The 27692-nt window shown below is 46.0% G+C and overlaps 1 protein-coding gene across 2 annotated transcripts in view; it reads left to right on the forward strand.

Annotated features, from left to right (window-relative positions):
• The window catches only part of LOC144487075 (tektin-3-like), a 78306-nt gene extending 56804 nt beyond the window's left edge, over window positions 1–21502 (forward strand). For both annotated transcript variants that reach the window (XM_078205134.1, XM_078205135.1), the window contains exon 8: window positions 21087–21502. In XM_078205134.1, coding sequence (XP_078061260.1) covers window positions 21087–21390 — 304 coding nt within the window. In that variant the 3' untranslated portion in view covers window positions 21391–21502. The remainder of the gene's footprint in view (window positions 1–21086) is intronic.
• Window positions 21503–27692: the final 6190 nt, after the last annotated feature.

Consider the following 27692-nt stretch of genomic DNA (forward strand, 5'->3'; position numbering starts at 1 on the left):
CATAGAAAATTACAGCTCAGAAACAGGCCTTTTGGCCCTTCTTGTCTGTGCCGAACCATTTTATGCCTAGTCCCACTGACCTGCACTTGGACCATATCCCTCCACACCCCTCTCATCCATGAACCCGTCCAAGTTTTTCTTAAATATTAAAAGTGACCCCGCATTTACCACTTTATCCGGCAGCTCATTCCACACTCCCACCACTCTCTGCGTGAAGAAGCCCCCCCTAATATTCCCTTTAAACTTTTCTCCTTTCACCCTTAACCCATGCCCTCTGGTTTTTTTCTCTGGATGTTGTCTACCTGGATTTCAGCAAGGCCTCAGCGGAAAAAGCCTGCTTGCATTCACTCTATCTATACCCATCAAAATCTTATACACCTCTATCAAATCTCCCCTCAATCTTCTACGCTCCAGGGAATAAAGTCCCAACCTATTTAATCTCTCTCTGTAACTCAGCTTCTCAAGTCCCGGCAACATCCTTGTGAACCTTCTCTGCACTCTTTCAATCTTATTTACATCCTTCCTGTAACTAGGTGACCAAAACTGTACACAATACTCCAAATTTGGCCTCACCAATGCCTTATATAACCTTACCATAACACTCCAACTTTTATACTCGATACTCCGATTTATAAAGGCCAATGTACCAAAGGCACTCTTTACGACCCTATCCACCTGTGACGTCACTTTTAGGGAACTCTGTACCTGTATTCCCAGATCCCTCTGTTCAACTGCACTCTTCAGAGTCCTACCATTTACCCTGTACGTTCTTCTTTGGTTTGTCCTTCCAAAGTGCAATATGTCACACTTGTCTGCGTTAAATTCCATTTGCCATTTTTCAGCCCATTTTTCTAGTTGGTCCAAATCCCTCTCCAAGCTTTGAAAACCTTCCTCACTGTCCACTACACCTCCAATCTTTGTATCATCAGCAAGCTTGCTGATCCAATTTACCACATTATCATCCAGATCATTGATATAGATGACAAACAACAATGGACCCAACACTGATCCCTGCGGCACACCACTAGTCACAGGCCTCCACTCAGAGAAGCAATCCTCCACAACCACTCTCTGGCTTCTTCCATTGAGCCAGTGTCTTATCCAATTTACTACCTCCCCATGTATACCCAGCGACTGAACCTTCCTAACTAACCTCCCATGAGGGACCTTGTCAAAGGCCTTGCTGAAATCCAGGTAGACAACATCCACCGCCTTCCCTTCATCCACTTTCCTGGTAACCTCCTCGAAAAACTCTAATAGATTGGTCAAACATGACCTACCACGCACAAAGCCATGTTGACTCTCCCTAATAAGTCCCTGTCTATCCAAATATTTGTAGATCCTATCCCTTATCACACCTTCCAATAACTTGCCCACCACCGACGTCAAACTTACTGGCCAATAATTTCCCGGATTTCTTTTGGAACCTTTTTTAAACAACGGAACAACATGAGCCACCCTCCAATCATCCGGCACCTCCCCCGTGAATACTGACATTTTAAATATGTCTGCCAGGGCCCCTGCAAGTTCAACACTAGCTTCCCTCAAGGTCCGTGGGAATACCCTGTCCGGTCCTGGGGATTTATCCACTCTGATTTGCCTCAAGACAGTGAGCACCTCCTCCCCTTTAATCTGTAAAGGTTCCATGGCCTCCCTACCAGTTTGCCCTATTTCCGTGGACTCCATGCCCATTTCCTCAGTAAATATGGATGCAAAAAAACCATTTAGTATCTCCCCCATCTCTTTTGGTTCCATACACAGTGTACCACTCTGGTCTTCAAGAGGACCAATTTTATCCCTCACTATCCTTTTGCTCCTAACATACCTATAGAAGCTCTTTGGATTTTCCTTCACTCTGTCTGCCAAAGCAACCTCATGTCTTCTTTTAGCCCTCCTGATTTCCTTCTTAAGTAGTTTCTTGCACTTTTTATACTCCTCGAGCATCTGATGTGTTCCTTGCTGCCTGTACATTTCATACAACTCTCTCTTCCTCTTAATCAGTGTGACAATCTCCCTCGAGAACCAAGGTTCCTTATTCCTATTTACTTTGCCTTTAATCCTGACAGGAACATACAAACTCTGCACTCTCAAAATTTCTCCTTTGAAGGCCTCCCACTTTCCATTTACATCCTTACCAGAGAACAGCCTGTGCCAATCCACACTTCCCAGATCCCTTCTCATTTCATCAAATTTGGCCTTTTTCCAGTTCAGAACTTCAACTCGAGGACCAGATCTATCCTTATCCACGATCAGGTTGAAACTAATGGCATTATGATCACTGGATCCAAAGTGTTCCCTCACACTCACATCCATCACCTGCCCTAACTCATTTCCCAATAGGAGATCCAATATCGCATCCTCTCTAGTTGGCATCCAATATCGCATCCTCTCTAGTTGGTGGGCCTTAATAATGTGAAATGAAGTTAACCTCTTTATGAATTACAAAACAGGCCCACGCCCTAAATAAAAATATTACCGGTGCTAACCAAAGGGGACAAAGGGTGGAAACAGGCCCCAGTCTTCAAATCCCACTGTTGGTACCCATATGACAGCTTAGTCGAAATGTCCTCCATAGAGAAGCCATTCCCCACAAAATTTCCCAAGTATTTCATATTGGCCGATCACAGGATTGAACTGGGAATGGCAACGGCACAGGACTCATTCTAGGCTGAGGATGATAGATGGTCTGTGAGGGAAACAGAAAAAAAACTCATGAATACTGGCCTGTCCCGGTCCGATCCTCAGTGAAAAATCTTGCCTTAATTAGCACTAGTTGGCCTATGTGGGAAATGAAAAATATCATGCGTGTGCTGCTGAAACGCGACTGAAAATAAGGCTCACTGGATTAAATTCTCTCCTTTCAACTTATGCCAGTGCACATATCACAAAACACAGATAAAGAATCAGCCAATTTGACACAGCATAAAAATGTCCGGACTTTAGTCAGATCTTGGCACAGAATCGAAATGTCAATAGTGGAAATGCTAGTGAGAGGACAAGAAGATAGAAGATTCTCGTAACTCCTTTTTCAAATAAGTTTTACATTGTTGTCATAGAATCCATAGAATCGTAGAATCCCTACAGTACAGAAAGAGGCCATTCAACCCATCGAGTCTGTACCGACCACAATCCCACCCAGGCCCTATTCCCATAACCCCACGTATTTACCCTACTAATCCCTATGGCACTAAGATGCAATTTAGCACGGCTAATCCACCTAACCCGCACATCTTTGGACCGGAGCACCCGGAGGAAACCCACGCAGACACGGGGAGAACGTGTAAACTCCACACAGGGAATGATCCGAGGCCAGAATTGAACCCGGGTCCCTGGTGCTATGAGGCAGTAGTGCTCACAGTGGCACTGTGCCACCATGCCACCCCTCATCCAATTTCCTCATCCAATTGCTTCTGTTTGTGCTGAAACTCCTCCTAAGCTTCCACAGGTGATGCGAGCTCGAGGCAGCAGACAATCTTAGAATCTTAGAATCTTAGAAACCCTACAGCACAGAGAAAGGCCATTCGGCCCATCGAGTCTGCACCGACCACAATCCCACCCCCATATCCCTACATATTTACCCACTAATCCCTCTAACCTACGCATCCCAGGACACTAAGGGCAATTTTAGCATGGCCAATCAACCTAACCCGCACATCTTTGGACTGTGGGAGGAAACCGGAGCACCAGGAGGAAACCCACACAGGCACGAAGAGAATGTGCAAACTCCACACAGACAGTGACCCAAGCCGGGAATCGAACCCAGGTCCCTGGAGCTGTGAAGCAGCAGTGCTAACCACTGTGCTACCGTGCCGATAGGGGACATCTAGTTGGCCATTGCGGCGATTTTCAATCCTGTCCTCACCTCACGTGCCCCACGCATTTTCCAGAACAGTGAGCAAGAGACCAGGCTAAATCTTTCCTCCATAGATTTTTGTTTTATTCAATCGTGGGACCTGGGCGTCACTGGCTGGCTGGCCAGCATTTATTGCCCATCCCCAGTTGCCCTTGAGAAGGTGAGGAGACATGAAAAATAATTCTAGTGCCCTCCACAGCCAACTCACCACAAGTCACAAATCAATACTGGGATGTTCCTGCTTTATATTGTTATAAAGTGGAGGTGGACACCCCCCCTCTGAGAAATAACACCGAAACAGTCAAAGAGGAATATCTCGCCTATAATCTGTAAAAATGAGTGTGAAATGGTACGATCTACTCTTCAGCAACTTTCAGTGGTTAAATCAAAATAACCTCCTGACACTCTCTCTAAAGTCAACAAGTAACAATTTATTTATCTAACTAACGGTGAACAGGTTAACTAAACTATTAACAAACCGAATAAAACACGATTCTAATGGCATGCTGTTCAGCTAAATACAATTCCCATTGCATGGAGCGGCACGGTGGCACAATGGCTAGCACTGCTGTCTCACAGTGCCAGGGACCCAGGCTCAATTCCGGCCTTGGGTCACTGCCTGTGCGGAGTTTGCATGTTCTCCCCGTGTCTGCGTGGGTTTCCTCCGGGAGCTCCGGTTTCCTCCCACAGTCCAAAGATGTGCGAGTAAGGTTGATTGGTCATGTTAAATTGCTCCTTAGTTTTAAGGGGATTAGCAGGGTAAATATATGGGGTTATGGGGATATGGCCTGGGTGGGATTGTGGTCGGTGCAGACTTGATGGGCCGAGTGGACTCCTGCACTCTAAAGATTCTATGATTATTAACAAAAAAATAGAATTTTAGTCACTCTCTTAGTTACAACCAGGTTTTGTGTCTTCTGGAATATTCTGAGCTTTCTCCATTGATTCTTCTGTATGGATCTTCTTTGGTGCCTTTTCTATTGAGATGAGGCTTTCTCTTAAGACATAAGAGGAGCTGTTACTCTGGCAGATGGCAGTTGCTCTCTGCTTTTGTCCTGCTGCCTCCCTTCCTTTTATATCTGTGATGACACATCAACATCCCCCACAATATGATAGATCCTAGGTTGCCAAACCATTAAAATTTTAATCTAAGTGCCTGATTCACATTTGACAGGCTGAACTCAAATAAGATAGGCACATGGAGCACACCAGGATGATAGGGAGTGGGATAGCTTGATCTTGGTTTCAGATAAAGCTCGGCACAACATCGTGGGCCGAAGGGCCTGTTCTGTGCTGTACTGTTCTATGTTCTAATTCAAATGCCTGAAAGCCTGTTACCTTGGTAACCCTGCTGCTTGGCCTTTGATACAAATGTTTCACTTTGGGGCTCCTTATATACTTGCATTTTTTTAACTTTCTAAGCACAGAAAAAAGCACCACCTTCTTAAAGGGACCATGCAATGCTTTCTCTGGCATCTTACAATTCTACAAACACCGATCTACAATTAGTCTATCCCACTTCGCAACAATATGACTCAACTCCTTTCGGCTAAATGCCTACCAATGAGGGTCTGAGGGAGCGACTTTAATGACTCTTCAAGTTATTGACACAAAAGTCCTTCAAAAGAACAAAAGCTTCTTTTACAAAATCAGTACCATATATACATGTGTAAAAATCACAACTTTGAGACCAGTTTTGTTCGGCTAAAAGTCACTGGGTTGGCTTTTAATATTTGCAAGGAGTTGACACTCATACTTTACTTGGGCCCCAAGCAAAAATCACAATGGAATAAAAGGCACAGACACAATAGTTGGGGTTTTCTGCCTGTTACCACCGAAGGTGATGCCCGCTGTGTATCCCGGCGGCAGATGGTGCAGACAATGGGAAATCTCATTGACAGCGGTAAGACCAGAGGATCCTGCAGCCGGCCATTAATGGGCCACCTCCACCACGGCAAAACACGCCACGGCGGGGGCAATCCGATGGGCTGAATGGCCTCTTTCTGCTAGAATCATAGAATCTCTACAGTGCAGAAGGAGGCCATTCGGTCCATCGAGTCTGCACCAACACATTATGAACACCTGAACTCCCACCTATTACCATCTGCCAGTGCTAGGTCCATACCATATCCATTGCTGACAGGTTCTGGCTCATGGACTGAGACCTGGGAATTGGGATAGGGCTTTCCCGCAGCAGGCTGGTAGATTATTCTAGTTTTCTTGGTGCTGATCGTAAGGCTGAAGTTGTCACCTGCATTAGAGAAGAAGTCCATGCTAGATTGCATATCCAGTTCTCAACCAACAGTTAGCACAATCTCATCAGCAAATAGGAAAGTGGATCCTTGGAGACCTTAGTTATTGCCCGGAGTCATCTCAGATTGAATGGATTCATTATTTTTTATTCATTCGTGGGACATGGGCGATGCTGGCTGGCCAGCATTTATTGCCCATCCCTAGTTGCCCTTGGAGGGCAGTTGAAAGTCAACCACATTGTTGTAGTTCTGGAGTCACATGTGGGCCAGACCAGGTAAGGACGGCAGATTTCCTTCCCGAAAGGACATTAGTGAACCGGATGGGTTTTTCTGACAATCGACAAGGGTTTCATGGTTATCAGTGGATTCTTCATTCCATATTTTTTTTATTGAATTCAAATTCCAACATCTGCCGCAGCGGGATTTGAACCCGGGTCCCCAGAACTTTAGCTGAGTTTCTGGATTAATAGTCTAGCGATAATATCACTAGGCCATCGCCTCCTCCTAAAGGGGATTCCTGTCCAAGCGATATCTGATTTTTGATGACAAGTTCACCTTCATGTAAGACGTTAGGGAACATGGCAGAGAAAACCATGCTGAAGAGTGTTGATATTAGCATGCAGCCCTGCTTGACTCTGTTAGTCACAGGGAATGGGTCCGAAGACTCACCATCCAGGACATGTGCGAATCTGCCATCATGAAACAGTCGTGCCGTTGTGATGAATTTCCCAGGGCAGTTGGATTTCTCTATTACCTTCCAAAGGCCCTCATGGCTGACTGTGTCAAAGGCCTTGGTCAGACCAACGAATGTGGTGCAGAAGTCCATGTTTTGTTCTTGGCATTTTTCCTGGATCTCTCCAAGTGCGATGGAGGCATCATTGTATGATTCCGGGATGGTGCTTTGTCCTCACAGAGATTGGGAGAGTTGAGTGAGCTTCCTGACGAGGCATTGACTTCCAACCTTGTGGACCTCAGTTGGGGAGAGCATCAGTTCCACTAGACAAGAGTTTGTTTGATAGCTTTTCTTGTTTCTAACGGTGTGGGAAGATGATCAAGAGTACAGTTGATAGCAAACTGAAGCAGCTTGTTTATTGTTTCTTTATTGATGGATGAAGACCGATTGAGGATGTGTTTAACGTGCTCTGCCCATCTTTCTAGAACTTCATCTGTGAGCAGTGTTGACCCATTGGCACCAAGTATAGTGAGACTCTAGTAGACTGGGGCCTGTAGACAGACTTCAGAGGATCATAAAATCTCTTTATGATCTGCTTATGAGTAGAGTTGATCTTCTTTGGGATTCAGCCAAGAATCTTGCATCTCTCTGAGCTTGCTCTGGACAGTCCTATGGATGCTTCATTTGGCAGCATGCTTGGATAATGATGACTTGTTATTGAAGTAAGCCTGGCAGAGGCAATGGTCGGAATTTTATGGCCTCGTTCATCCCAAAACTGTAAAATCCTGCTTCGGTCAACAGACCTTCCCGTGCTCTGCCCTTCATCCGCTCCAATTCCCGTGGCGGGCGTGCCAAAAATTCTGGCCAATGTTTTTCCTCCAGTAGTTTCTGGATTGCCGAATTATTTTGACCAAAGCAATCTTGATGCTGACGAGGGTTAGGGCCAAAGGCCTCATAAGCAGTGGAGTGCTCTGTATCCCTGAAGGGTGCTCAGTCATCCTTAAGGCAGTGAGCACACAGTCACTGTTTCGCTGTACACAGTTCCTCGGAGAGTTTTCTTTGTGACTGTCTTGAGGCATTGGAGGCACCTCTGGCCCTTCGGGGGGCGGGGGGTGGGGGGGGGGCCCTAATGGGATAGGTCTTGAGCTTTGATATGATAAGACAGTTCAGCAGCCAGTGCCTAACACAGCTTTCATTTCACACACATCCTGCCTGTCCCTCTGCCCAGTGATGACACAGTCAATTAGATGCTAATGTATGGGACTGGGAGCGCATCCAAGACAGTTTATTGCAATTAGGAAGATGGAAAGCTGTGTTGGTGATTAAGAACTCATGTTCAGCACATGTCTCCAGCAAGAAAAGATCATTGCTGGTACAGTTGCCAACCTTGTGTTTCTCAATGACCCCTTCCCATGCCTGGTGATATTTGCCAACTCTTGCAGTGAAGTCACCAAGAATATTATCATAGAGTCACAGAGTCATAGAGGTTTACAGCATGGAAACAGGCCCTTTGGCCTAACTTGTCCATGCCGCCCTTTTTTTTTAAACCCCCGAAGCTAGTCCCAATTGCCCGCATTTGGCCCATATCCCTCTATACCCATCTTATCCATGTAACTGTCTAAATGCTTTTTAAAAGACAAAATTGTACCCGCCTCTACTACTGCCTCTGGCAGCTCATTCCAGACACTCACCACCCTCTGTGTGAAAAAATTGCCCCTCTGGACACTTTTATATCTCTCCCCTCTCACCTTAAACCTATGCCCTCTAGTTTAGACTCCCCTACCTTTGGGAAAAGATACTGATTATCTAGCTGATCTGTGCCCTCATTATTTTATAGACCTCTATAAGATCACCCCTCAGCTTCCTACACTCCAGATAAAAAAGTCTTAGTCTATCCAGCCTCTCCTTATAACTCAAACCATCAAGTCCCAGGAGCATCCTAGTAAATCTTTTCAGCACTCTTTCTAGTTTAATAATATCCTTTCTATAATAGGGTGACCAGAACTGTACACAGTATTCCAAGTGTGGCCTTACCAATGTCTTGTATAACTTCAACAAGACGTCCCAACTCCTGTATTCAATGTTCTGACCAATGAAACCAAGCATGCTGAATGCCTTCTTCACCACTCTGTCCACCTGTGACTCCACTTTCAAGGAGCTATGAACATGTACCCCTAGATCTCTTTGTTCTGTAACTCTCCCCAATGCCCTACCATTAATTGAGTAAGTCCTGCCCTGGTTCAATCTACCAAAATGCATCACCTCGCATTTATCTAAATTAAACTTCATCTGTCATTCATCAGCCCACTGGCCCAACTGATCAAGATCCCGTTGCAATCCGAGATAATCTTCTTCACTGTCCACTATGCCATCAATCTTGGTGTCATCTGCAAACTTACTAACCATGCCTCCTATATTCTCATCCAAATCATTAATATAAATGACAAATAACAGTGGACCCAGCACTGATCCCTGAGGCACACCGCTGGTCACAGGTCTCCAATTTGAAAAACAACCCTCTACAACCACCCTCTGGCTTCTGTCATCAAGCCAATTTTGTATCCATTAGCTACCTCACCCTGGATCCCATGAGATTTAACCTTATGCAACAACCTACCATGCGGTACCTTGTCAAAGGCCTTGCTAAAGTCCATGTAGACAACATCAACTGCACTGCTGTCATCTACCTTCTTGATTACTCCTTCAAAAAACTCAACCAAATTTGTGAGACATGATTTTCCACTCACAAAGCCATGCTGACTGTCCCTAATCAGTCCTTGTGTCTCTAAATGCCTGTAGATCCTGTCTCTCAAAATACCTTCCAACAACTTACCCATCACAGATGTGAAGCTCACCAGCCTGTATTTCTCTGCAGCCCTTTTTAAACAAAGGCACAACATTTGCCACCCTCCAATCTTTAGGCACCTCATCTGTAACTATTGATGATTCAAATATCTCTGCTAGGGGACCTGCAATTTCCTCCCTAGCCTCCCACAATGTCCTGGGAATCACTTTATCAGGTCCCGGGGATTTATCTACCTTGATACGCTTTAAGACTTCCAGCACCTCCTTCTCTGTAATATGTACACTCCTCAAGACATCACTATTTATTTCCCTAACATTCATGCTTTTCTCAATAGTAAATTCTGATGAGAAATATTCATTTAGGATCTCGCCCATCTCTTGTGGATCCGCACATTGATGACCTTGTTGATCCTTAAGAGGCCCTACTTTCTCCCTTGTTACTCTTTTGCCCTTTATGTATTTGTAGAAGCTCTTTGGATTCTCCTTTGCCTTATCTGCCAAAACAATCTCGTGTCCCCTTTTTGCCCTCCTGATTTCTCTCTTAACTCTACTCCTACACCCCCTATACTCTTCAAGGGATTCACTTGATCCCAGCTGCCTATGCATGTGATGTACCTCCTTCTTCTTCTTGACCAGGGCCTCAATATCCCGAGTCATCCAGCCTTCTACTTCTACCAACCTTGCCCTTCACTCTAAGAGGAATGTGCTTACCCTGAACACTGGTTTTGAAAGCCTCCCACTTACCAGATGTCCCTTTGCCTTCCCACAGACTCCCCCGATTAACTTTTGAAAGTTCCTGCCTGATGCCATCAAAATTGGCCTTGCCCCAATTTAGAATTTTAACTTTTGGGCCAGACCTATCATTCTCCATAGCTATCTTAAAACTAATAGAATTATGGTCCCTGGTCCCAAAGTGATCCCTCACTAACACTTCTGTCACCTGCCCTTTCTTATTTCCCAAGAGGAGGTCAAGTTTTGCCCCCTCTCTAGTCGGGCCATCCACATACTGAATGAGAAATTCCTCCTGAATACACTCAACAAATTTCTCTCCATCCAACCCTCTAATACTATGTCTGTCCAGTTAATGTTGGGAAGGTTAAAATCCCCTACTATTACCACTCTATTATTCTTGGAGCTATCTGTAATCTCCTTATATATTTCTCCTCAATTTCCTGCTGACTATTTGGGGGCCTATAGTACAACCCTAACAAAGTGATTTCCCCCTTCTTATTTCACAGTTCTACCCATATAGACTCAATGGCCGAACCCTTGGATATATCCCCTCTCAGTACTGCCGTGATGTTTTCCCCAATCAAAAGTGCAACTCCCCCTCCTCTCTTACCTCCTGTTCTATCTTTCCTATAGCATCTGTACCCTGGAACATTGAGCTGCCAGTCCTGTCCCTCCCTTAGCCATGTTTCGGTAATTGCTATAATATCCCAGTCCCATGTATCCATCCATACCCTGGGTTTATCTGCCTTGCCCGTCGGGCCTCTTGCATTGAAATAAATGCAGTTTAATCTGGACTTCCTTTGCTCTCTGTCTTGCTTTTGCCTGATCTGTCTGGTACTAGGATTACTGACACTGCCTTTACCACGTAATGTGCTCTCTTTAACTTCTGTGCTGTCCTCAACCTTCTCTTCTGTCTCCCTATTGCTTTGGGTCCCACCCCCCTGCCAAACTAGTTCAAACCCTCCCAAGTGGCTCTAGCAAATCTCCCCGCCAGATATTAATCTCCCTCCAGTTCAGGTGTAACCCGTCCCTCTTGAACAGGTCACCCCTTCCCCAGAAGAGATCCCAATGATCCAAAAATCTAAATCCCTGCCCTCTGCACCAACTCTCAAGCCACACATTTATCTGCCTAATCTTCCTATTCCAACTCTCACTAGCACGTAGTACTGGGAGTGGTCCAGAAATTACTACCTTTGAGGTCCTGCACTTTAGCCTTCTGCCTAACTCTCTATATTCACCCTTCAGGACCTCATCCCTTTTCCTACCTATGTTGTTGGTGCCAATATGTACAATGACCTCTGGCTGCTCACCCTCCCCCTTAATGTCCTGCAACCGCTCAGAGACGTCCTTGACACTGGCAGCAAGGAGTCAACACACCATCCTGGAGTCTCGATCGCGGCCACAGAAACACCTGCCTGAGCCTCAAACTAGCGAGTCCCGTATTACTACTGCTCGCTTGCTTTTTGCCCGACCCTGCTCTACAGCAGAACCAGGTGTGGTGCCACAGGCCTGGCTGCTGCTGGTATCTCCCCCTGACAGGCTATCTCCCTCAACAGTATCCAAAACGGTATACCTGTTTGAAAGGGGAATAGCCACAGGAGACTCCTGCACTACCTGCCTGCCTCTCCTGGCGGTCACCCATCAACCTGTCTGAACCTGTGGTGTGACAACCTCCCTGTAACTCGTGTCTATCACACTCTCTGCCTCCTGAATGCTCCGCAGTGCATCCACTTACCGCTCCAACCGAACAATGCGGTCTGTGAGGAGCTGCAACTGGACACACTTCCTGCAGACAAAGTTGTCAGGGAGATTAGATTGCTCCCTAATTTCCCACATCTGGCAGGAGGAGCATACCACTGCCCTAGCTGCTAAACTGACCTTATACAGATAAAAGGATAAAAGATTCTCAACTCGCCTTTCCCTTGCTTGTGGTCCTCCCAACGACTTTTTTTTGGTTAGAGGAGGAGGTAGGAAGGGAAACACTGAAGTAGTGTTTGGGGTTTAACTGTCCCTTTACAACAGCTCCTCTACAGACCACATTCTGGTAGCAGGGACCGCGCCTATGCAAATCTTACCTGCAACTGCCAATCAGCTTCACCACTCTGCTGCCTTCACCTGGACACTTACCTTCACTCGAACACGGAGGGTGCCTTTCGGAGGTCCATCTTTTGGTAGCCGTGACTGTGCCTATGCAAATCTTACCTTAGAATGATTAGTTTGTCTGACTTTGACACAGCAGCAATCATTGTAGAATTTATTCTTGACTTTGTCAGGGTTGGTCTTGTTCGAGGTGTACACACTGATGACAGTTGGTCTTGGTAGGCATTTACACACTAATAAGAATTGGTCTTGGTAGGCATGTACACACTGATGAGAGTTGGTCTTGTTCAGGGTGTACACAGTGAGGAAAATTGGTCTTGGTAGGGGTGTAGACACTGATGAGAATTGGTCTTGGTAGGGGTGTACACACTGATGAGAGTTGGTGTTGTTTAGGTGTGTACACACTGATGAGAATTGGTGTTGTTTAGGTGTGTACACACTGATGAGAGTTGGTGTTGTTTAGGTGTGTACACACTGATGCGAATTGGTCTTGTTAGGGGTGTACACACTGATGAGAATTGGTCTTGGTAGGGGTGTACACACTGATGAGAATTGGTGGTGTTAGGTGTGTACACACTGATGAGAATTGGTGTTGTTAGGGGTGTACACACTGATGAGAATTGGTCTTGGTCGGGGCATACACTCTGATGAGAACTGGTGTTAGGTGTATATACACTGATGAGAATTGGTCTTGGTAGGGGTGTACACACTGATGAGAATTGGTCTTGTTAGGGGTGTACACACTGATGAGAATTGGTCTTGGTCGGGGCATACACTCTGATGAGAACTGGTGTTAGGTGTATATACACTGATGAGAATTGGTCTTGGTAGGGGTGTACACACTGATGAGAATTGGTCTTGGTAGGTGTGTACACACTGATGAGAATTGGTCTTGGTAGGGGTGTACACACTGATGAGGGTTGTCTGCCTGTTGCTATGCAGGGGGAGTTTAAGCACTATCAGACTATTAATCACACCTTTGGGAAGGCAAGTCAACTTAATGATGAATGGTCCATGGCAGCAAAAGCCTTCACCAGCTTTATGCTGTTCTTTTTTCTTTTTCTCTTTTCTTGAATCTTCTTTTCCTCTTCATTGTTTCTCCTTACAAAGGAGCTGAGTGTAGTGTCAGAAGTGATGGAATGAGTTGGGAGGTTTAAACAAGAAAGTCAATTGCTTAAAGCCAGTCAATATCTTCCTGTGACTTCCCACTTACAGTGACCCCAGCACATATACTCCGGTTATGTTACTGCTGCCTAATTAACTGCTCTGGAAAGCCAGAGAAACAAAGCACAAATTCTACCACGATAATCCCATCCTTCTTTCTAACGCATGCTGACCTTAAGAGCTAAAGGTCTTCATAATTTTAATATTACATAGGAATAACTTGTGTTCTTTCTTATCTTGAAGTCCTAGATGTTCTCCTATTTTAATACCTGTCAGTGGTGGCATCTATATCGGGAAGGTGTAGTGAGCTGCCAACTAACAGTTGTCCATTCATTTCTCACTGCTCAGGTGCCTAGCCCAGCTAAGAAATTAGCCACCCCTTTAGCAACAGAAAGGTGTCTTAAATGATGTATTAGTCTCGTTTCCCAGAAAGCTGTTTCCAGCCGACTGTTCCATTTCAGAACAAGGCAAAACTGTGAACGCCTCAATTTACAGAAGGCTTTAATTGGACAGACAATTAGCTCTGCCTCAATGTTGCAGGCGGGTAATCAATATTATCTGTCAACTATCTGTACTTGGCAATTAACACTTGTCAGCAAGGCAGAGGTGATTAATCTGCTTCTTCAAAGTGACATTAACATGTGTGACAAACTAGCATGTTCCAGTAGCTCTCCCCAATCTATTCCCAGCCAGCAATGAAAAGTTAGGAGACCAACATTCAATGCAGGTTGTGTTTGTTTAATCCATTTACACTGTCTGATCTTCTAAAGATAGTAAGAAGTCTCACAACACCAGGTTAAAGTCCAACAGGTTTATTTGGAAGCACAAGCCACTAGCTTTTGGAGCGCTGCTCCTTCATCAGGTGAGTGGGATTTCAGTTCACAAACAGGGCATATAAAGACACAAACTCAATTTACAAAATAATGGTTGGAATGCGAGTCTTTACAGGTAATCAAGTCTTAAAGGTACAGACAATGTGAGTGGAGGAGGGTCTAAAGGTAGCAAAGTGGTTAGCACTGCTGCTTCATCGCGCCAGGGACCTGGGTTTAATTCCTGGCTTGGGTCACTGTCTGTACGAAGTCTGCACGTTCGCCCCGTGTCTGTGTGGGTTTTCTCCAGGTGCTCTGGTTTCCTCCCACATTCTGAAAGATGTGCTGGTTAGGTGCATTGACCCGAATAGGAGCCAGAGTGTGGTGACTAGGGGAATTTCACAGTAACTTCATTGCAGTGTTAATGTAAGTCTTACTTGTGACTAATAAATAGACTTTACTTTAAAGTGTGACCATAAATGAGGAGGATTTTCTACAGCTTCCTGCACCTCCTTCTAACCCTGTTTGCTGGACTCCAGATAGGATGCATTTTTAGTCAACATATAAAGTGATTCAACCATCATTAGACTAGACTAGAATTAACTGAGAAATATGGAGGGCTGGACTAAACAATGGATTTGATAGGTGGGGTATGATCACAGAAAAAAATCTGTTTGCAAATCAGGAGTGGCTATGATCATAGAATCCCTACAGTGCAGAAGGAGGCCATTCAGCCCATCGAGTCTGCACCAACAACAATTCCATCCAGGCCCTATCCCTGTAACCTAGTGATGGCGAGGCAGGAATTGGCTGTACCACAATGGTCTAGATTAGAATTGGCTGCAAGTAGAGGTTGACTAAAATTGTCAAAGCTTTGACAAAGGGTTATCGGGACTCGAAATGTCAGCTCTTTTCTCTCCTTACAGATGCTGCCAGACCTGCTCAGATTTTCCAGCATTTTCTCTTTTGATTTCAGATTCCAGCATCTGCAGTGATTTGCTTTTACCTTATCCCTGTAACCCCATTTATCTACCCTGCTGATCCCCCTGACACTAAGGGGCAATTTACTATGGCCAATCAACCTAACCCACTCATCTTTGGAGTGTGGGAGGAAACTGGAGCACCCGGAGGAAACCCACGCAGACACTGGGAGAACATGCAAACTCCACACAGAGAGTGACCCAAGCCTAGAATCGAGCCTGGGTCCCTTTCGCTGTGAGGCAGCAGTGCTAACCACTGCGCTACCCCAGAATTACAATCTGTTAGAATTAGAATCGCATGATGTGGGTTGAAGTAGAATTGACTAGGAAAGGCTTGATGGAACTTGCTGTCGGGTGGAGGTCTGTACCACACCTAGTGATGGCTAGACAAGAATTAGTTGTACCACAATGGTCTGCATTAGAATTGGCTGCAAGTAGAGATTGACTAAAATGATCAGTGACAGGGAAGGGTAATTTAGAAATGGTAATGACGCATGGATCACACAGTCCATTGGCACTGAACTGTGATGAACAATCAGTTCTGAATGTTGGATATTTCAAGATTCTGGATTATCGCTTTAGCCAAGGACACAATGGCTCAGAATCTTTATCCCTCATTAACAGTAAGAGATGTCAACCCAAATGGGAGAGAAAGGAGCAGTTACTCTGCAGCACAATGATGTGATCCCTCCACTTTGGCCAAATCTCAAATCCCAAAATTGGACACTTCCTTTGCTGGCACTTTTACAGCAGAGGAAAATGGATGAGTCACAAACACGCAGAAATATGTGTCCAGAGGGATGAAGTGTTGAGGGAATTAAACCACAAACACTGAATGGAAAACACCAATTACCACTTTGTTGATTTGGAGGAAAGCACTTCATAGAATCATACATACATACAGTGCAGAAGGAGGCCATTTGGCCAATCGAGTCTGCGATAATCCAGAATCTTGAAATATCCAACATTCAGAACTGATTGTTCATCACAGTTCAATGCCAATGGACTGTGCGATCCATGCGTCATTACCATTTCTAAATTATCCTTCCCTGCAGGAGTGCATCATTAGGCTCATCCAGCCTGCTTCACCATTTAAGTTTGTTTGTTAGTGTCACAAGTAGGCTTACATTAACACTGCCATGAAATTACTGTGAAAACCCCCTAGCCGCCACACTCCGGCACCTGTTCGGGTACGCTGAGGGAGGATTTAGCATGGCCACAATCCCACCCTATCCCCGTAACCCCATGTATTTACCCTAGCTAATCCCCCGACACTAAAGGCAATTTAGCATGGCCAATCAACCTAACTCGCATATCTTTGGAGAGTGGGAGGAAACCAGAGGAAACCCACGCAGACACGAGGAGAATGTGCAAACTCTACACAGATAGCGATCCGAGGCCAGAATTGAACCTGGGTCCCTGGCGCTGTGAGGCAGCAGTGCCAACCACTGTGCCACCTTCCCACCCAGATGCAAGTTATTTTTATTTCAGAGAAATGGCCTTCACTGCAACCCTTCACGTTCAGATATTACCCTGGGATTGAGCGATCTTACATAATTGTGACCCACAAGTGATATCCCCCTTAGATAGTATTCTGGTGAAGGCACAAAAACTCCTGTGCCAGCTGAGGGTGGACCTTGAAGGTGAGTACCCAGCCATCGCTGCTTGGGAATATCTAAGAAAGGTCTACCGGCAACTTTCCCTCTCATTAGGTAGGCGAACAGCAGCAATCGGGGCAGGAGTGCATCGTTAGGCTCATCTAGCCTGCTTCGCCATTTAAGTTTGTTTATTAGTGTCACAAGTAGGCTTACATTAACACTGCAATGAAGTTACTGTGAAAACCCCCTAGCCGCCACACTCCGGTGCCTGTTTGGGTACACTAAGGGAGAATTTAGCATGGCCAATGCACCTAACCAGCACGTCTTTCAGACTGAGGGAGGAAACCAGAGCACCCGGAGGAAACCCACGCAGACACGGGGAGAATGGGCAAACTCTGGACAGACAGTGACCCAAGCCAGGAATTGAACCTGGGTCCCTGGCACTATGAGGCAGCAGTGCTTCCTTACACGATCATGGCTGATCTTTGGCTTCAATTCCACTTTCCTACCTGTTCCTCAGATCCCTGATTCCCTGAGACCAAAAATCTCATGTGGATTTTCACAGTAACATCATTGCAATGTTAACGCAAGCCTACTTGTGACATTAATTTTAAAAAACTAAATATGTTCAATGATGGGGCATCCACAATCCTCTGGGGTCAAGAATTCCAAAGATTCACAACCATCTTTGAGTGAAGAAACTTCTCCTCATCTCAGTCCTAAAGGATTGGCCTCTTACCCTGTGACCATGTCCCAGTATTCTAGATTCCCCAACCAGGGTAAACAATCCCTCAGTATCTGTGCTGTCAAACCCCTTCAGAATCTTGCATGGTTCGATGCGATCACCTCTGATCTCCAAACTCCAGAGAATATGGATGCCATTTACTCAGCTGCTCACCAGGGGGTAACCCCTCATCCCAGGGACCAATCTAATAAACCTTTGCTTTAGGCCTCCAAGGTGCTTCTTTTCTAGAATGAACAAAGAGACCATAAGATGTAGGAGCAGAATTAGGCCATTCGGCCCATCGAGTCTGCTCTGCCATTTGATCATGGTTGATATGTTTCTCAATCCGATTCTCCTGCCTTTTCCCCGTAACCTTTGATCTCCTGACCAATCAAGAACCTATCTCAGATGGCCAGGAGAATCTCTGGATGTTATTTTTGACAAAGTTGGCCATTAGCTGATAGTCTTGATACAACCCTCGTATAAAAACAAGGGCCGGGGATTTTGTGCCTGTCAGTGTGAACGGTGACATGGGTGCAATATGCCGCGTCGAGTTAAAGAACAAGAATGTTGCCGGCGAGATCTCACTTTCTAATTTTCCCTGCCCTTTGCTAATGATATAATGAGGTTCCCATCAAGGAAAGTTGGAAACCTAATTTGCATACATATAAATATAATTACAAGACTCCCCACCGTATTATCACCCCAATTAGGAATTCCCTCGTCATGCCTCACCTGCAGATTTTTTTTGCTGGATTATCTGGCAAGAAAACGGTGGCACAATGGTTAGCACTGCTGCCTCACAGCGTCAGGGACCCGGGTTCGAACTGGACTTGGGTCACTGTCTGTGTGGAGTTTGCACGTTCATAGAATCTCTACAGTGTAGAAGGAGGCCATTCAGCCCATCGAGTCGGCACAATCCCACCCAGGCCCTATCCCCATATTTACCCTAGCTAGCCCCCCAACTTTAAAGAGCAATTTAGCATGGCCAATCAACCTAACACGCACATCTGTGGACTGTGGGAGGAAATCAGAACACACAGAGGAAACCCATGCAGACATGGGGAGAATGTGCAAACTCCACACAGACAGTGACCCAAGCCGGGAATCGAAGCCGGGGTCCCTGGCGCTGTGAGGCAGCAGTGTTAACCACTGTGCCACCGTGCCACCCACCTTCTCCCCGTGTCTGCGTGGGTTTCCTCCAGGTGCACCAGTTTCCCCACTCCGGTTCCGTGGAAGGGCAGAGCGGTAGAATTCCGGCGCTTATGTAATATACTGACATCCAATTCAGGGTTCCTGAATATCCTGTCTAGGGAGCTGCATTCAAGTGAGCATGGGTCAGAGCATCAAGGCTCTCATGATGTAACCCTGTCTGCTATAGTTGCTGCTTTTTATCATGACTCAGTGGCAGCACTTTCACCTCTGAGCCAGAAGGTTGTGAGTTCAGGCCCCACTCCAGAAGGCTGACAGTCCTAATGGTTTTTCATTGCTGGTGGCGTCCTTCAAAGTAGATGGCAGGTTGAGGCTCTATCATTTACATCTCTGAGGCAGATGTAAACATTCCCACAGGACAACTTTGAACCAGAGCAGGGGCCCTCTCATAGAGTCACAGAGTCATAGAGGTTTACAGCATGGAAACAGGCCCTTCGGCCCAACTTGTCCATGCCGCCCCTTTTTTTTAAACCCCTGAGCTAATCCCAACTGTCTGCATTTGGCCCATATCCCTCCATACCCATCTTACCCATGTAACTATCTAAATGCTTTTTAAAATATAAAATTGTACCCGCCTCTACTACTACCTCTGGCAGCTTGTTCCAGACACTCACCACCCTCTGTGTGAAAAGATTGCCCCTCTGGACACTTTTGTATCTCTCCCCTCTCACCTTAAACCTATGGCCTCTAGTTTAGACTCCCCTACCTTTAGGAAAATATATTGAGTATCGACCTTGTCTATGCCCCTCATTATTTTATAAGGTCACCCCTCAGCCTCCTATGCTCCAGAGAAAAAAGTCCCAGTCTATTCAGCCTCTCCTTATAACTCAATCCATCAAGTCCCGGCATCCTAGTAAATCTTTTCTGCACTCTTTCTAGTTTAATAATATCCTTTCTATAATAGGGTGACCAGAATTGCACACAGTATTCCAAGTGTGGCCTTACCAATGTCTCGTACAACTTCAACAAGACGTCCCAACCCCTGTATTCAATGTTCTGACCGATGAAACCAAGCATGCCGAATGCCTTCTTCACCACTCTGTCTACCTGTGACTCCACTTTCAAGGAGCTATGAACATGTACCCCTAGATCTCTTTGTTCTGTAACTCTCCCCAATGCCCTACCATTAATTGAGTAAGTCCTGCCCTGGTTCAATCTACCAAAATGCATCACCTCGCATTTGTCTAAATTAAACTCCATCTGCCATTCGTCAGCCCACTGGCCCAATTGATCAAGATTCCGTTGCAATTGGGGATAACTTTCTTCACTGTCCACTATGCCACCAATCTTAGTGTCATCTGCAAACTTACTAACCATGCCCCCTATATTCTCATCCAAATCATTAATATAAATGACAGTGTCCAGTGTCCAGGCTAATAATTATCCCTCACACAACATCACATGAACAGCTATGAGCCGTTATCACATTGCTGCTTCCTGTAGGATCTTGCTGTGTGCAAATTGGCTGCCATAATTGCTACATCAGTGACTGTCCTGGGATGGCCTGAGGTTGGGAAAGGTGTTTTATGAACACATTTTTTTAATGTTTCCACAGAGCATCAAATTTACCAGATCTCCCAGAGTAAGATTAAACGTGCCGAGACCTTCAAGCTCCACCCTGACACATTTTCCCATGGTGGATGGAGTGATACATTTAAATCCCCTTGACCTCGGGGTGGGGGGAATGGGAAGATCCCACTAGCAAGCGGGGCTGGGAAATCCCGTCCCTAGACCTTTATACCTCCTTCCCCAAAACAGATAGTGGGTGGGATTTTCCCATCCCGCGTGCCAAGGGAATCGCAGTGGGCAGGGGGGCGGACTATGCAAAGGGCCGCTGGCGTTGGGCGGGGTAATGACTTCAATCAGGCCATTGAGGTTGGCCTATTGGAATATGAACTCCCTGATTGAGGAGTAAATTGATCAGGGAATCTTTTCCTTGTATTTAAACAGGAGTGTCAGTTCCTCTGGCACTCCCGAAGGTAGACTGTTGACTGATAGCACTCTGCGTACTGCTGTTGGAATTGTAAATAAAGGGATTTTGGTGAAGGGCTGGACTTCTGCCTCCGAAGACTTATTACAGTGGGGACTTTTGGCCTTGTGGGGAGAGAGACTGAAAAATCCCACCCAGTGGGGCTGGCTCTTCGAATGCAGCTTGTAATAAGTGATTCTCTTTGCTCTCTGCAGGTTGGTCTGTGAAGTTTATACCATCGACGCAACCATACAGACATTGAAACAACGTCTACAAGAGGCGCAGAATGCACTGCAACTGCTGGTGCAAACCAAGTCAGTCCTGGAGTACGACATTGGTGTGAAGGCCAACTCACTCTTCATAGATCAGGAGAAATGCATGGGGATGCGTCGAACCCTTCCCAACACGCCGCGCCTGATTGGTTGCACTCAGCTTAATGCGGGCACATACTGTGCCCCCCAACCCCCTGAAAAGAAACCGTGCAATTGTGGCTGCAAAAATAAAAAGAAAGTAAGATAAGAAAATTAAAACAATGGAGCCCCCAGGCTTCAGATAAGTGCATGCTTTGGCCTGTTTCAGGAAACAAGGCTTGAATATAGTGGAAAAATAAAATAAAGAAAATTGGTGGTTTAACAAAATGTTCTCATGCAGTGGATCCTGTTTGCCAAGGTTACAATCTCTTGCCATTTTCCTTACCTGTCCCCATATGAACTTTATTCATTACCCCCTCCCTCTCCTCAGGAATTTTTTTTTTATTCATTCGTGCGACATGGGCGTCGCTGGCTAGGCCAGTATTTATTGTCCATCCCTAGTTGCCTTTTGAGAAGGTGGATCATAGAAAGAATCATAGAAACCCTACAGTGCAGAAGGAGGCCATTCGGCCCATCGAGTCTGCACCGACCACAATCCCACCCAGGCCCTACCCGTTAATCCCTTTTTTTTACCCGCTAATTTACCCGCTAATCCACGCATCCCAGAACTCTAAGGGGCAATTTTTAACCTGGCCAATCAACCTAACCCGCACATCTTTGGACTGTGGGAGGAAACCGGCGCACCCGGAGGAAACCCACGCAGACACAAGGAGAATGCGCAAACTCCACACAGACAGTGACCCGAGCCGGGAATCGAACCCGGGACCCTGGAGCTGTGAAGCAGCAGTGCTAACCACTGTGCTACCGTGAGCTGCCTTCTTGAAACGCTGCAGTCCACGTGCTGTGGGCTGTTAGGGAGGGAATTCCAGGATTTTGACCCAGCAACTGTGAAGGAACGGCCATATATTTCCAAGCCAGGATGGTGAGGGGCTTGGCGGGGAACTTGCAGAGATGATGGTGTTCCCGTGTATTCATAACTTATTGAGAATCCTCCAACTCAACATCCATTTGTTTTTATCATCACTTAATTTTCTCCCTTTTATCTCCCCCTCCTTCTGCCGACACGCAGGCCACGATTTAGCGACCACACCATCAGTGGGCATAATCCCGTAATGGCCGCTAAATCGCGCCAGAGGCCAAAACGGGATTTGTGCCGCCAAGATTTGCTGAGGCGATCTTCCCAGCCCCTCACCGATGATGGGATCAGGCCCATGCCCAGGAATGGTGTCAGTGTGATTTGCATATTTTATAATAAATTAGAATAACACTGCTACTTCCACCCTCAACATATCGTCCCACCCACCGGCGTGCCACCATGACGGTACCAATCACCACCCGGTTTTCCAAATCAAAACCCAATGTGAAGACCACCGCAGGGGCACACGGGTAAATATAACCTCCTGGTGGTGTGGGACATAGCCCCCTGTCTCTGCCTAACTGGTCCCTCTGGGGTGCCCCATTGGGAGAGGTTCCCCTTACGTGTGGTGGGGCAGGGGGGTGAGTTCTGTTGCCTGTGAAGGAGGCACATGCCCCAATACCTGTGTGTGTGTCGGGGGAGGGGGGGGAGTGTCCAGATGTCTGGAGGGGTGGGGGTGGGATCACCCTGATTCGCCCTGATGCTTGCATTGTTGGGGGGGGCGGGGGAGGGTTCCCCACTATGCTTGCGAGTGAGGAGGGTTCACCCCTATATTTGTGTCGTGGAGAGGTCACCCTCATGCTTGTGTGGGGGGTGGAGTCACTTCAGTGTTTGTGGGGGCGGGGTTCGATTGATGCTTGTGGGGGGGTCCTCCATGTCAGTGGTGGAAGTTTATTTTTTGTGCCAGTTGTGGCGCCATCTTTAAAATGGCTTCCTGACCTCTATGGAGCCAAACTTGCCAGCTCTTTCATGCCACCAGTCTGATGGCATAAATCAGCCCTCCCGGATGTTTTTTTTGGCAGAGGAAAACTCCATCCACAGTTTGTAAATATGTGCCAGTACCATTCTTAGAAATAGAAACTAGAAGCAGGAGGAGGCCATTCGGCCCTTCGAGCCTGCTCTGCCATTCATTTTGATCATGGCTGATCATCAAATTCAATATCCTGACCCCCCCCCCCCTCCCCCCTTCCACACATTCACCACCCTCTGGGTGAAGAAATTTCTCCTCACCTCAGTATTAAAAGGTTTACCCCTTAACTTCAAACTATGACCCCTAGTTCTGGATTCCCCCACCATTGGGAACATTCTTTCTGAATCTACCCTGTCTAATCCTGTTAGAATTTTATAAGTTTCTATGTGATCCCCTCTCACTCTTCTAAACCCCAGTGAATATAATCCGAACCGATTTACTCTCTTAAATGACAGACCTGGAATCAGCCTAATCTCTTACACTAACACAGTCACTGTCCCAGATGACTAGCTTGGCTGCCTTTACTCTGAAGAAAAGCGCAAGTGGGTGTAAAATGCCACCTTTGCATTGTCAAAAGTCCTGGTAAATAGCTGGTGGTAACAAAATCTCCAGATCTGGAATAACTGCATTGTGCTCCAGCTCTGTAACTCGCTCCAAGCTAACTATTACCCTGTTCATAAAATATACGCAACCTGCAATCTCCCTATCATTTCTGACAAATCATTGTAAGTTATGATCGCCGTAGTCACAGAGAGATTTGAGGCCATGACCATTTCACTATTGGCCAAAACGATGTGCAGTCAGTTACGCAATGGTTTTTCTTGACAAGATCTTGACGTTATGGGATTGCCAAATGTGTGAAACAAAGTCAGGTTGAGTTAATTTGTACTACACTCTGGAGAATCAATTTCCAGAGTTACATTGCCCAAGATTTTCTTTCTGTACTTTCACCCAGGGAGTACATTTTGAACACTAATTTGCAATGATCATCATTTAATAGAACCCTCTTCTGTGTCTTTTTTAAGTTTCGTTTCTCACAGGGATTTGCACTGTCCAATATGATCTTCAATACACAGGATTTTCTTACTCTTTAATATACAATATCCATCTACTCCAAAGCACTTATTTTGGAAGCCAACACTTCCAACACATGAGGTAACGGAAGCTGGATTCTTTTGAAGCTTGGGGGAAGAGCCTTTTGTAGTGTAAGCACTCTCGTTGGTGGCCATTTGACGTCAGTTTATTAACACTGCAATGAAGTTACTGTGAAAATCCCCTCGTCGCCACACTCCGGAGCCTGTTCGGGTACACTGAGGGAGAATTTAGCATGGCCAATGCGTTTTTCGGACTGTGGGAGGAAACCAGAGCACCCGGAGGAAATGCATGCAAACAAGGGGAGACCGCTACCAATCGTCCCTAGGCCCCATCTTGAATAGGCCCAATACCCGGTGGGCAGTGCCAAGGTGCCCCCTGGGCATGGACACTTTGCCCCTTGTGAAGTGCCAGCAGGCACAGGCTGGGACTGCCAGGGTGCCCATGCCAAGGGGGCACCCCCCCCCCCCCCCCCGCCGCATCCCAACCCCCTGGGGGGCTCCGATTGGCCCCCCCTTCATTCCGGCCCGGGCTCCCGCTAGTTCCCCGAACGTGGAACCCCACCGGAATGAAGTACTCTTGGCGGGGTGGGAGATGCTTTCGGGGCTGGCACAGAATGGATAATCACATTGAAATGACATTTAAATTACATTTAAAATATATTCAAATTATTAACCTCGCTTCCCGCGGGACTTCTGCGCGTTCCCGGCAGTGCCATTGTCTCCTGGTTGGGAGATGCGCGCGGATTGTAAATATTCGTGGGGAACCGCGAAATGGCCAACACGGGCATCTCCCAACCCTACACGCCAGAAAAGTTGCAGGTCGCAATGGGAGAATCGGGCCCATTCTTTCTGAATCTACCCTGTCTAACCCTGTTAGAATTTTATAAGTTTCTATGTGATCCCCTCTCACTCTTCTAAACTCCAGTGAATATAATCCTAACCGATTTAATCTCTTCTTATATGACAACCTGGAATCAGTCTAATCTCTTACACTCACACAGTCGCTGTCCCAGATGACTGGCTTGGCTGCCTTTACACTGAAGAAAAGCGCAAGTGGGTGTAAAATGCCACCTTTGCATTGTCAAAAGTCCTGGTAAATAGCTGGTGGTAACAAAATCTCCAGGTCTGGAATTACTGCATTGTGCTCCAGCTCTGTAACTCGCTCCAAGCTATTACCCTGTTCATAAAATATACACAACTTGCAATCTCTACTGACTTAGGCAGCGCATTCCAGACTGTCACCACGCCCCTGGATAAAAATGTTTTTCCTCAAATCCCCCCCTAAACCTTCTACCCCTCACCTTGAACCTTGAAGGGTTGTGACTGACCCTTCAACTACAGGGATCAGCTGCTCCTTATCCACTCTGTCCAAGTTCCTCATAATCACAACTGCATCAGGCCGCTCCTCAGTCTTCTCTGCTCCAATGAAAACAACATAAGCCTACCCCACCTCTTTTCATAACTTAAATATTCCATCCCAGGCAGCATCCTGGTGAATCTCCTCTGCATTCCCTCCAGTGCAATGACATCCTTCCTATAATGTGGCGACCAGAACTGTGCACAGTACTCCAGCTGTGGACTCACCAAAGTTCTTTACAACTCTAACGTGATGCCCTTTGTAATCTATGCCTCGATTGATAAAGTCAAGTGTCGTATCTGTCTTTTTCACCATCCTACTAACATACCCTTCTGTCTTCAGGGATCTATGGACAAACACACCAAAGTCCCTTTGTTGCTCAGAACTTCCTAGCGTCCTACCATTCATTGAGTACTTCCTTGTCAAATTACTCTTTCCAAAATGTATCACTTCATATTTTCTGGGTTAAATTCCACCTGCCACTTATCTGCCCAAATGATCATTCCATCTATTTCTACTTGAAGCCCAAGACACTCAACCCCACTGTTAACCAATCTTTGTCATCTGCAAATGTACAAATCCTACCCTCTACATCGTCATTTTATTTATTTATTATTTATTAGTCACAAGTAAGGCTTACATTAAGACTGCAATGAAGTTACTGTGAAATTCCCCTTCTATGTCATTTATATAAATGATGAATAATAGGGGGCCTAGCACAGATCCCTGTGGTACCCCACTGGACACTGGCTTCCAGTCAGTAAAACATTATTCTGTCATCACTCTCTGTCTCCTACAGCTGAGCCTATTCTGAAACCACTTTATCAATTACTCTCTATCCCGTGTACTTTTGCCTTCTTTATAACTTTCCCATATGGGACCTTGTCAAAGGTTTTGCTGAAATCCATATAAACTACATCACCTACACTACCCTCATCCACACACCTGGTTACCTCCTCAAGAAAAAATCAATCAAATCGTCAACTTGTCCGCATACTTGCCATCTGGTGAGCTGGCAAAAGAAGCATCCTTTTTACTCGGCCTGGTCACTGTCCACCCGTGCCTGGATGACACACCATGTGCTGATCCCAACTCTGTAATTGCCTCAAAATTACGTGCAATCCCATTATTTTTACTGGTGGCTACAAGTGTCAGATCAAGTGACGTGCTCACTTAACCAGTGCTGTGTCATTGCCCTCCTCCTTCTGGCTGCTGTGTGTGTGGCACAGGTATTCTTGTATTGGAATTGATGACTGGGCTATCAGCCAAGCCTCATTATGCATGCTTGGCTGAGAATCAAGGCAGTTATTAGAATACTAGAATACCTGCTCCCCAGAGGAAACATGGTTTGATTGACAGCTTAGGCTCTCCGATCTCTGCGGTCAATTTCAGAATGTTTGCTGATACAGTTTAAGTGGTTTCAAGGGCTTGTGGTTTGTGGCTTATGAAACATCAAAGGACCTGGATGATGGACACTTGAGGCTTGCAGTGAAAGCTTTTATGTCAAGCATGGGAGAAAGTTATCAATGGATTTTTCTTTTTAATCACAGTTATCACACATCCATTATAGAAACATAGAAAATAGGAACAAGAGGAGGCCATTTGGCCCTTCGAGCCTGCTCCGCCATTCATCACGATCATGGCTGATCGTCCAACTCAATAGCCTAATCCTGCTTTCTCCCCATAACCTTTGATCCTATTTGCCCCAAGTGCTATGTCCAGCCGCCTCTTGAATACATTCAATATTTTAGCATCAACTACTTCCTGTGGTAATGAATTCCACAGGCTCACCACTCTTTGGGTGAAGAAATATCTCCTCACCTCTGTTCTAAATGGTCTACCCTGAATCCTCAGACTGCGACCCCTGGTTCTGGATTCCCCCACCATCGGGATATCCTCCCTGCATCTACCCTGTCTAGTCCTGTTAGAATTTTATAAGTCTCTATGAAATCTCCCCTCATTTGTCTGAACTCCAGCGAAAACAATCCTAACCTAGTCGATCTCTCCTCATACATCAGTCCCGCTCCCATCCGGGGCTAATTTGTTCTAGAAAGTTTACAGTAGAACAATAGGCATGCATGTGGCATGGTGGCACAGTGGTTAGCACTGCTGC

Source organism: Mustelus asterias, unplaced genomic scaffold (genome assembly GCF_964213995.1).
Source record: "Mustelus asterias unplaced genomic scaffold, sMusAst1.hap1.1 HAP1_SCAFFOLD_581, whole genome shotgun sequence".
Taxonomy (NCBI): domain Eukaryota; kingdom Metazoa; phylum Chordata; class Chondrichthyes; order Carcharhiniformes; family Triakidae; genus Mustelus; species Mustelus asterias.